Consider the following 11,116-nt stretch of genomic DNA (forward strand, 5'->3'; position numbering starts at 1 on the left):
GGCTTTTCCTTGACCCAATGCTCCCAGCTCTGTGACCTGCCCACCACCTTCCTCAACGACCAGTTGCCCCAACATACATTTCGTGTCATTTGGACAGCAGGCAATGCCCAGAAGGAGTGTGTGATTTTCAAAGGTGATGTAACCTGCAGCCTCTACCCCTTTCAGCAGCTCCCCATTCCTCTCCTTTCCTGGGTGTCCCCTCCTACCATCTACTCTTTCCCTCAGACTGCCAGGAGGGCTGGTGCCGGGACTCGGCCACGGATGAGCAGCTGTTCAGGTGACAGCAGGGAAGCACACGGACAAGGAGAGGGGCCTAGACTCTGAGCATCAGGCAACAGGGACAGGAGGCTTGGGCCATGGGGATATGGTCTCAGAGTGGATACTGGGGACAACCAGTACCACAGGCTGTGGGCATCATCCCCTCCCCACCCTGCCCACTCTCAGGTGTGAGCTGTCACTGGAGAAGTCCACAGTGTTACAGTCTGAGCTCAAATCCTGTAAGGAGCTGCAGGAGCTGGAACCTGAGAATAAATGTAAGCCCCCACTCCCTGAGATCCTGCTTCCCAGAGCTCCTCTGAGGAGACCCCTTTCCAGGGTGACCCTTCAGGAAAGCAGGAAGGGTCTCAAGAGGATGGGAGCAGAGGAGGATCCCGGAGAAAGCCTCCTATTCCTCGCCCTCTCTTCAGGGTGCCTGCTCACTATCATCCTGCTGATGCGGGCACTGGACCCCCTACTGTATGAGAAGGAGACCCTGCAGTACTTTGAGACCCTCAAGGCAAGTCAGGCCTGCAGGAGTAGGCGGGGGGCAGTCCAGTGCACAGGAGGAACACAGCTGACATACTTACCCTGCCCGCCCCATCCTCGCCAGGCTGTGGACCCAATGCGGGCGGCGTACCTGGATGACCTGCGCAGCAAGTTCTTGCTGGAGAACAGCGTGCTCAGGATGGAGTATGCCGAGGTGCGCGTGCTGCACCTGGCTCACAAGGTACGGCTGCCATGTACGCCTTCCCTGCGCCCCGCTGCTGGCTGGCCTCGCTGCACCCCTGGCTTTGCCCGCAGTCTCAGGTGCCTTCCTGGGCATTTCCTCCCAATCATGGTTGAATCCAACATCTTTTTCCAGCCTACTCCTCGTCCAGACCTTGCTTTCTGTCACTTGGCCCATCATTCCCCTTGTCACCCATTTTCAAATCCTGAGTCAACAGAGCTTCCTTGTGGGGCCGGCCCAGTGGCGCACTCGGTAGAGTGCAGCGCTTGGGAGTGCGGTGGCGCTCCCGCCGAGGGTTCGGATCCCATATAGAGACTGGTCCGCTCACTGGTTGAGCGCGGTGCGGACGCGACACCGAGGGTTGCGATCCTGTTACCGGTCACGAAAAAAGACAAAAAGGAAAAAAAGAAAAACAGAGCTTCCTTGTGCCGCCCCTTCCACGGGTGGTCACATCTTTATTCTTCCTTCAGAGTGACCCCTCGCCCACCCTCCTGTCAACTTCCATTCTTCTCACCCTGGAGTAGGCCCCAGCACCTAAAGTCTATAGAACCTGAATTCCAGAGAATTCAGACAAGCTTACTGGGGTCCACTTTTCCTCTGTTTTTATCCCTCTCGGTCAGTCTTCCCAACACACCAGCTTTGTCACATCATGGCAGCCCACCCCTAAACTCCCTAGGCCCGCTCCTGCCAGTGTCTTTGTCCACCCTGCACCCTATCAGCTGCCTCCTCCCCATCCACTCCTACTGGCCATCGCCCCCAGCACTCGTGTCTGTCCCATGTCCTTGACCTGTCCCATGCAATGCCGCGGGCTGTTGGGTGATCTTCCCACCAGCTCTCATGCTGTCCTCAGCTGGGGTCCCCAAGGGCCTGTGTGGGGCAGCGAGGGCAGGTGCCTAATAACCCGTGGCTGAATTCCCCCTACCCCTGCCCCTTCAGGATCTGACGGTGCTCTGCCATCTGGAACAGCTGCTCTTGGTCACCCATCTTGACCTGTCGCACAATCATCTCCGAGCCCTGCCCCCTGCCTTGGCTGCCCTGCGCTGCCTTGAGGTAAAGCATTTATTCCTCCATCGCTGTCCTGGGTGGTCCTTTTCCACTTCCTCCACCTCAGAAGTCCACCCATCCATAAAGAGATGTCCAGGACCTCCCTGCCCCTGCAGGTGACCACCTGCTTTCCCCTCCACCACCCAGCCTGACTCAGGAGCCCTGTGCACTGTAAGCTGATCATCTTAGGTGCCTCTGTTGCTTGTACTAGTCCCAGGCTGACAGCTGCTTGTACCTGCCTTGTACCTCCCTGCCCTCCCTGCCCCCCAGGTGCTTCAGGCCAGCGACAATGTCATAGAGTCTCTGGACGGAGTCACTAATCTGCCCCGGCTGCAGGAATTGTCACTGTCCAACAACTGTATCCTTCTTCTAGGTGCGTTTCAGACAGCGGATAGGGTGAAGTACCACACTGGGGAGGGACAGACAGCAAGCAAAGTGGGTGCTGCCCTGAGGTGGGGGGCAGAGAAGGACTGTGGCAGTGTGAGCCGAAGGGAGATGATAGCCTGGGGCTGTACGGGGCTATCATTGACTTATGCTGGTGGAGATTTGTAGAGTGTGAGTGACTTCCTCAAGCCAAAGTTCACAAACAGGCAGCCTACAAATGTTCTTGCAGACCATTTTTAAAAATAAGGAAGTTTCATATTTTAAAAAATCTAGAACTCTAATTCCTCTTTTAAAAATGAGATGTCAAAGTGACCTTTCACCTGTGTTTCCACTTGGCTGCCCTTGGTTGTTGCTGAATAGTAGGTGCCTCTTTGGACCAGGCCAGGTTTTCACTTGGCCACAATCCCAATCCCCATCAATCCTTCTGATACCACACCTAGCCTGCTTCATGGACTTCCTGCCTGGCTCCTGTGGGTAGGTGTTTGCAGTCCCTGCCAAGAGCCCTACTCCTTGCAGGGAAACACACGAGATGCCTCTCAAACAGACTTCCAGGCAGCAGTCCCCAGCTCTCGAGGGTGCACAGGAGCAGATGCATCAGGGTGAACCTGCCGAGCTTTCCTTGACTCCTGCCCAAGGCCTCCAGCAGCCTGCAGCACTCCAGCCTCTTGCCTCTTGCCCCCGGCTGCTCCACCTCAACCTGCAGGGTAACCCGCTATGCCAAGCAGTGGGCATCTTGGAGCACCTGGCCCAACTGCTGCCTTCAGTTAGCAGCATCCTCACCTAAGGGGCCCTGCCCCCACCCTTGCCCTTTAACTTATTGGGACTGAATAAAGAATGGAGAGGCTCCCGTAGGCTGTCGAGCTGCTGTCGCCACCCTAGATCCTACTGCCATGTATCTTGAGAAGAGAAAGGGAAGAGGCTTGGGATGCAGCAGCCCCCCTCTCTGCTTTCATTGATTGCTCTCCGCTCTGCTGTTCTTTATTATGGGGAGCCAAACCTCAACGTGTGGGGTAGAATTCAGGCCTAGGGCTGGATTTGGGTTTACCTTCTGGTTTGAGGCTGATGCTGAGACTGGGGCTGGGGCCAAGTTCCAGGCTGGGATAGGAATTGGGATCAGGTTCTAGTCTGGGCTGAGCTGCAAAGCAACTGTGTCTCCAGATGGAAGGGATCATAAAAATTTCTACCATGACCCCTGCCACTTCCAGATGTCCTCCTGCCTTGGACCTCATTCACCACAGCTGAGAAAGCTCAGGTGCTCCACGTTCCCAGCAGGAGTGGGCCTTGCTCTACCTGTTAAACAACAGTGTCCTCGTGAATAGCATTCTGCAGTTGAAGAGCCCTTGAAAATACTTGATCCCATTTGATCCTGCCAGGCTCTCCGGGGTGAGATAGTTAGGCCCATTGTACTGATGAGGAAACTGCTGTTAAGACTTGCCCAATTTGCTGAGCGTGTAAGTGCTGGAGCTGAAGTCATCTCTACACCTTGGTCTAGGATTCTAGACTCATGTTCTTGCTTCTGTATTGATATGAAATGGTTGGGCAGAGGCCTGGTCTCAGCTCCCTGAGGTGCTGAGCTGGGTATCTGCTCCCACGGTTTAAACACACACACACACACACCTCTCTTGTCCTACACACACACACACACACACACACACACACCTCTCTTGTCCTACACACACACACACACAAACCTCTCGTCCTACACACACACACACAGACACACACACACACCCCTTGTCCTGACTTTGAAAGCCCGAGGCACCAGGCCTAACACACACACACACACACCTCTCTTGTCCTACACACACACACACACACACACACACCTCTCGTCTTACACACACACACACACACACCTCTCTTGTCCTACACACACACACACACAAACCTCTCGTCCTACACACACAGACACACACACACACCCCTTGTCCTGACTTTGAAAGCCCGAGGCACCAGGCCTCCTGGAGGAAGGAAAGGGGAGTGGCTCAGGGGTGAGGGCACTGAGTCAAACCTTGCTGGGTGGGAAAAAGAAAGATTGATTAAAACAGGAAGAAGTGAGCATGACAAAGGCTTTTTCTGGTTCTGCCTGGGCCCACATGTACTCACACATCCAGACACTCAGGGCCCTGCCCCTTCCTGTATCCAAGGTGACGTGCAAACACCTAGCACCTCAATGGAGCCCTTTGGCTGACCTGTTCACACCTGCCTGGAATTTTGATCTCCACTGGTGTGTCTACTGAGGGTGTTGGAGGTGGGGCAGACCCCACAGCCCCGCAGGTTCCTGGCCTTGGAACTGATGAGAGTAGGTCAGTGTGGGTGTGGAGGACTCCCTACCAGGTCCTAGGGCCTCACTGTCCCCACTTTCCGGGGTGCCTCACTTCCTGATGCATCTCCATACAGCCTCTCCTGTGGTCTGCTTCCTTGTATCTTCTTGCCAACCCTGTTTTCACTGTCTTCTGTTTGATGGCCCATGGGCAGTGCTGGGATACCAGTGGGATGGAAGAAAGAGGCCCCTGGCTGATGGGCCCAAGAACAGAACCCAAGGAGCACCACCCTGAAAACAGCTGCCTCCTCTCTGCCTTGGAGTTGTCTTGGTGGCAGTGGTGTCCCTGGTATTTCTCCCAGCACCAGGGGTGGAGTTAAGATGTACATAGGGCAGGTGCCCGGAGCCGGTTAGTCTGGATTCCCAGGAAGAATTCCAGATTGGAGATGAGGGGGAATCCCTGACTCCAACTGACCAGACACTTCTTTCAGTGAGAGAAGGGGATACTCTGCAACTTAGGAAGGCGGCTTCAGTTTCCATCCAAGCCTGAGTGCAAAAGCCTAAGCCTCCCCCAACCCCAGGTTGTGGGGAGAAAATAAGAGATTGCTTCTACCCTGACCCCCCTAATCCCAAACATGGGAGACACAAGAAGTTGGGGGCAGCTTACTCATGCCAGGGACTGTGGAGCAGCTGGAGGAAGGAGGGACAGATGGGTAGGGGGTCAGAAGATCTGGCAGAGCCAGCAGGTCAAGGGCTAGCCAGTGGAGCCAGACTGAGGACCTGGTTGCTGATGTCACCAGTCTACACCTTGGGATCTCGGGACCTCCCTGGACAGGATGAGTTCCAGGACCGGGCCCATGGGCCAGTTTCACAGGGCAGAGCCTGGCCTGGGCTGCAGGAGCCTGGGAGAGCAGAGGTAGGTCCTGAGCTTGAGAACAGAAGGTCTGCCAAACGGGTGTGGGTAGAAGGGGCTGCCTGCCCCATTGCCCCTGGTGCTTCTCCGTCAGGGAGAAGGGGCCCCTCCACATGTCCAGGCTGGCAGGCATCATCCTGGTGTGGGGTCCATCATACCTATAGGTTTCACCAAAGCCTTCCATTTTTACCCCTTCAGCCCTGACAGACTCCGACCCTGCCTCCGCCTGAGCATCATCCTGGTTCCTCGAAAGGAGAAAGGGGGTGGGGCCGGTCATTTCCCGCCCCTACCTCCGGAGCAGCCCTCAGAGGCCTGGCTGGTTCCCCCAGGGGATGGAGCAACCAGCTTCCCCTTCTTCCCAGCAGCTCGGCCCCGCCCTCCGCCCCCCCATAAAGCACTCACCCAGCCCGCCCCACCCCTCACCTTCCACTTGTGCGGCGGCGTCCAGCCTGTCCGTCCCGTCCCATCATCAGTCTCGACCCGGCCCGGGACTCAGCACTGCCAGGTGAGAGGCTCCGACGGGCACCGTGGAGCCGTCTGCGGCCCGCGCCGAGGTCCGCCCCAGCGAGGTGGGAGGCATGCCAGCCCATACCTGCCAGCCCCAGCCGGGCTGCCCACCCCACAGCCCCCACTCCGCTTTCCCTGGAAGGAGCTCGGGTTCCAGGCACCTGCCACACACACACATCCCTCGGCAGCCCAACGTGCAGTTTGCGCCACCGAGGTGGGGAATGCCAAGGACCCCAGGCCCCCGACACCACCCACCTGTCTTGTGGGGAGCATTGAATGGGGGGTTGTCTGTTAAGAAAGGGTCGTAGAGGCTGCTGGACCTCGAGACTAAAGATCTGGCAGGTGGAGGGAGGCTCTGGTCTGTGCAGCTGGGTCTTGAGACTGTGACAAATGTCCACACAGGAAACTATATGCATTTCATGGGATTGGTTCTTGAGTGGATTTCTCTATTAGGCGTCTGATTTTTGGATGTGGTTCGGTAGGTGTCTGTGGGGGGGGGGGAGCTTTTCTCTTCAGTGTAGGAAGCTTTCTCTGGGTGAATCTGAAGGGAGTCTTTGGGGAGGGCTTCTGGATGTGTCTGGGGGAATCTCTGGGTCAAGGTCAGATTGTCATCTGGCCGGGACTGAAGCAGCTCTGAATGCAGGGTTTCTGGGTGGGCTGGCTGAGGTGTTTTGGGTAAAGGACCCTCCCCTGCCTCTTCCTCGCAGGCAGGATGGACGGTCCTCGTTCAGACATGGGCCGCTGGGGCGGGAACCCCTTGCAGCCCCCTGCCACACCTTCACCAGAGCCAGAGCCAGAGCCAGACAGACGTTCTCGCAGAGGAGGCTGTTCCTTCTGGGCTCGCTGCTGTGGCTGCTGCTCACGCCGTGGGGCTGATGATGACTGGGGGCCTGAACCCTCTGGCTCCAGGGGCCGAGGGTCCAATCGAAGACCTGACTCCAGGGGCTCAGACTCCCGCCGGCCTGACTCCCGGGGCTCAGACTCCCGCCGTCCTGGCTCCCGGGGCAGTGGTGTAAATGCAGCTGGAGATGGCACCATCCGAGGTGAGGCTGGGCTGTCCACCTTAGTTGATAGCTGGAAGGCCTTAGTGGGACCTGAGACTCATGCTGGCATCTCTGGGGGGCTGGGATCCCATGGGGGCTTGGCTGACCTAGAGCTGTGGCCTTGCAGAGGGCATGCTGGTGGTAACTGGGGTGGACTTGATGAGCTCGCGCTCAGACCAGAACCGCCAGGAGCACCACACAGACGAGTTTGAGTACGATGAGCTGATTGTGCGCCGAGGGCAGCCTTTCTGCATGGTCCTCCTCCTGTCCCGGCCCTACGAATCCTCCGATCGCATTACTCTGGAGCTGCTCATCGGTCAGTGGGGCCTGGAGTGGGAGGATGAAGGCCCTAGATTTGGGAGTAGGGGCTGGCATTAGGGTCAGAGAGATCTTTAGGCCCCTCCCCTGCCCCACTTCTCACCTCTGCCAGATAAGGCAGGTGCTGGTGCATGAGTGTGCCCCTGGGGGTGAGTCTCAGGAAGGTGTTGGTGTTGCGGTTCTCCCCAAGCTGGCCCTTCTCGAGCCCGCAGGGGCATCTGTCTCAGGTACTTCCTCCTCGCAGCCTGCCTGTGTTGCCTTCAGCTTTGAAGCCTCCCCATGTCCTTCCTTCTGGGTCTGCTCTCTTTCCCCGGGGTGTGGCTAGTTCTCTCTCTCTGTCCAACTCTGTTTCTCTCTGTCTCTGTATCTCTGTCCCCATGGCCCAGGGCAGGTGCCTCCCGCACTGCGTTGCTAGCTGGCCGTTGCCTGCCCAGGCTGGTGATTATGCTGCTGCCGGGGGCGGGCGACTCCTCCTACCCTTTGATTAGGGCCTAACCTTGCCCACCCCAGCCTCTAATTTCCCAGGTACCCCCACCATCTCCACCAGGGGTGCCCCGGCCTCTGGAAGCTGTAGCCCCGGGGAGCAGGCAGGGTTGGCCTTTGGGATCTGGACTGCCCTTTCATATGGAACAGAGGGCCCTGCACCCAGCCAGGATGACTCTGCTCCTCCAGCCCAGGCACTGGGACAGTCAAGCAGGCAGAGGGTGACAATGGCCCTGGCCTCTCCTCCCTATGTCTGAGTTCAGTGTCAGGGGAACAGGTTTGGGATGTCGGACTGGGGCCCTGCCCTGACACGCGGGCAAGCATCGGGCGGGGACAGAGCTGCTCTCTGAGGGAGACTGTCACAGACTAAGGCAATGGCCCAACTCAGGGACACACACACCAGCTCATACACACTTTGGGTGGGGCTGGGAGAAGTCCACGGCCCCATTCCTTCTCCTTAGGGAGGCCTCGCCAGCTCACTGCCACTTTCCCCACTCTAGGTAACAACCCTGAGGTGGGCAAGGGCACCCACGTGATCATCCCAGTGGGCAAGGGGGGAAGTGGGGGCTGGAAGGCCCAGGTGACCAAGGCCAATGGAAACAATCTGAACTTGCGGGTCCACACCTCCCCCAATGCCATCATCGGCAAGTTTCAATTCACGGTCCGCACACACTCCGAGGCTGGAGAGTTCCAGTTGCCCTTTGACCCCCACAACGAGATCTACATCCTCTTCAACCCCTGGTGCCCAGGTGAGCCAGCTGGGGTCAGGAGCAGAGGCTGGGTGGGAGAGAAGGGCAGGTCAGGGCTGGGTGTCTGGGTGCCTGGTTCTAGGAGAAGCCAGCCTCCCATTGTCCAGGTGAGGGTAGCTTGGCCCAGTGTAGGCAGGTGACCAGTCCGAGGTCACGAAGCCAGCCTCACCTCTCCTGGTGAAGGGCCCTGGCCACAGCCCGCCTTGTGCCACCATCTCTGTCATGCCCCCTCCATCCTTCCTGAGAGCAATCCTGTCAGACTAGAGGCATCCCCTTGTTCTCCTCTCTGGTCATGAATCCTGCAGAACTGGCCAAGGGGCAGGTGGGACCCAGGGAAAGAGCTGGAGGGACCTAGGTATGTGTCTTCTGGGGACACAGAGGACACTGTGTATGTGGACCATGAGGACTGGCGGCAGGAGTATGTGCTTAATGAGTCTGGCAGAATTTACTACGGGACCGAAGCACAGATTGGCGAGAGGACCTGGAACTATGGCCAGGTATGGCTGGCCAGGATCACGTGGGCTCAGGGGAGCGGGGATGGAGGGGAGCGGGCTGGGGGGGAGGAGCGGAGTGAGGGGAGGAGCAGGATGCTGTCCCAGGGCTGGAGCTCAGCCACAGCAGGCCGCAGTCATCCCTGCCCCCTTCCTCCCAGTTTGACCATGGGGTGCTGGATGCTTGCCTATACGTCCTGGACCGGCGGGGGATGCCGTACGGAGGCCGTGGGGACCCAGTCAGTGTCTCCCGGGTCATCTCTGCCATGGTATGCATCCTCATCACGTGTCTGTGAGCCTTACTGTGTGCCTGTCTGCTGCTTCCCCGGCCCTCATCCCAGTCCTGCCCTCTCTGGATTCCTGTCGGACCCCCAAGATTCCTCCCATTCTTATCCTTGCAAAGGGTATTGCAGGAAGGGGTCCCACTCCTCCTCTTCTCTCCCTTGCCTGCCCCCCACCCCACCCCACTCTTTCTGGCTCCTGTCCCAGCGCCTGTGGAATGTAGGGCTAAACCCAAAGGAAGGGGTCCCACTCCTCCTCTTCTCTCCCTTGCCTGCCCCTCACCCCACCCCACTCTTTCTGGCTCCTGTCCCAGCGCCTGTGGAATGTAGGGCTAAACCCAAAACTTGGCACACCCAGGGTTCACATTCCTGTGCCAGAGAAGAGATGGGAGGGGGCAGATTGTTCAGGGGAGGGGTGGGTAGGGTTCAGGCTGATGTCTACATCCTGAGGTATTTACGGGTGAGGGGTGGTTGTAGGGTCAGAGGCTGGACAGGGGACCCCACGGCATGTACTGAGACCCTCCCCAACTCGGACTCACCCCATCCTGGGCAGGTGAACTCCCTGGATGACAATGGAGTCCTGATTGGGAACTGGTCTGGCGATTACTCCCGAGGCACCAACCCGTCAGCGTGGGTGGGCAGCGTGGAGATCCTGCTGAGCTACCTACACACTGGCTATTCTGTCCCCTATGGCCAGTGCTGGGTCTTTGCTGGTGTGACCACCACAGGTAGTGGAGGGCCTGGGCCCTACAAGGAGGGAGGGAAGCCAGGTTCCACCCTCACCCAGCCTGGCCCAGCTGTGGCTACAGTGCAGTGTAAAGGCAGGGGTGGGTGGTAGGCTGGCCTTAATTATCATTAATTAATGTTAACAACAGAGAGAAGCCTAAGGGAGAGGAGGGAGAAGGGACAGGCAGGGACTGAGCCAGGCAAGTGGCCTGGCTTCCCCTAACCTCAAGTACTCCATGGTCCAAAGGCCTCCTGACCCTACTGACCCCTGACTCTGGTAGTCCATGCCCAGCTTTGCAATCCCAGTTGCCCTTTCCCTCTTGAAATTCCTGACCTGGTGCCTTACCTGCCCTCCACCCTGTCCTGATCTCCCACCTGGCTCCTCTACAGTGTTGCGCTGCTTGGGTCTGGCCGCCCGCACTGTCACCAACTTCAACTCTGCTCATGACACAGACACATCCCTCACCATGGACATCTACTTTGATGAAAACATGAAGCCACTTGAGCACCTGAACCATGATTCTGTTTGGTGAGGCCAGGGCTGGGGCTGGCCTGCCCATCCTGCTGAGGAACAGTGACCTGAGGCTTGGAAATGGAAGGCAGGCAGGGAGGGTGCTGGGGGCCTTGGACGAGAGTCTCAGACCAGGCCTCCCTCCATGTGCACCCAGGAACTTCCATGTGTGGAATGACTGCTGGATGAAGAGGCCGGACCTGCCCTCGGGCTTTAATGGGTGGCAGGTTGTGGACTCTACGCCCCAGGAGACGAGCAGTGGTAAGGCTCGCCTGCCTGGCTCCTGGACACCACCCTGGCCCCCTCCCCGTACCCCTCACCTGGATAACAAACCACAGTGTCAGTGCTGGCCTGGGCCTGAGAGCCAAGTCTTCTAACCCCACAGTTTCTTTTCTTTTCTTTTTTTTTTTTTTAAAAA

The 11,116-nt window shown here is 57.9% G+C and overlaps 2 protein-coding genes across 5 annotated transcripts in view; both read left to right on the top strand.

The window, feature by feature from the left end:
- RABGGTA (Rab geranylgeranyltransferase, alpha subunit) overlaps positions 1 to 3,264 on the top strand; it is a 6,699-nt gene extending 3,435 nt beyond the window's left edge. For 3 of the 4 annotated variants that reach the window (XM_008572309.1, XM_008572308.1, XM_008572311.1), the window contains exons 10-17: positions 28 to 133; positions 226 to 277; positions 445 to 533; positions 687 to 775; positions 869 to 985; positions 1,922 to 2,035; positions 2,300 to 2,387; positions 3,049 to 3,264. In XM_008572309.1, the coding sequence (XP_008570531.1) occupies positions 28 to 133; positions 226 to 277; positions 445 to 533; positions 687 to 775; positions 869 to 985; positions 1,922 to 2,035; positions 2,300 to 2,387; positions 3,049 to 3,197 (804 nt within the window). In that variant the 3' untranslated portion in view covers positions 3,198 to 3,264. The remainder of the gene's footprint in view (positions 1 to 27; positions 134 to 225; positions 278 to 444; positions 534 to 686; positions 776 to 868; positions 986 to 1,921; positions 2,036 to 2,299; positions 2,388 to 3,048) is intronic. The other variant, XM_008572310.1, reaches the window with a different exon arrangement.
- Positions 3,265 to 6,808: 3,544 nt separating this feature from the next.
- TGM1 (transglutaminase 1) overlaps positions 6,809 to 11,116 on the top strand; it is a 12,904-nt gene continuing 8,596 nt past the window's right edge. Inside the window, exons 1-8 of the mRNA XM_008572361.1 lie at positions 6,809 to 7,083; positions 7,409 to 7,455; positions 8,441 to 8,689; positions 9,068 to 9,186; positions 9,342 to 9,449; positions 10,015 to 10,189; positions 10,578 to 10,716; positions 10,856 to 10,964. Coding sequence (XP_008570583.1) covers positions 6,809 to 7,083; positions 7,409 to 7,455; positions 8,441 to 8,689; positions 9,068 to 9,186; positions 9,342 to 9,449; positions 10,015 to 10,189; positions 10,578 to 10,716; positions 10,856 to 10,964 — 1,221 coding nt within the window. The remainder of the gene's footprint in view (positions 7,084 to 7,408; positions 7,456 to 8,440; positions 8,690 to 9,067; positions 9,187 to 9,341; positions 9,450 to 10,014; positions 10,190 to 10,577; positions 10,717 to 10,855; positions 10,965 to 11,116) is intronic.

This window comes from Galeopterus variegatus, unplaced genomic scaffold (genome assembly GCF_000696425.1).
Source record: "Galeopterus variegatus unplaced genomic scaffold, G_variegatus-3.0.2 Scaffold774, whole genome shotgun sequence".
Lineage (NCBI taxonomy): Eukaryota > Metazoa > Chordata > Mammalia > Dermoptera > Cynocephalidae > Galeopterus > Galeopterus variegatus.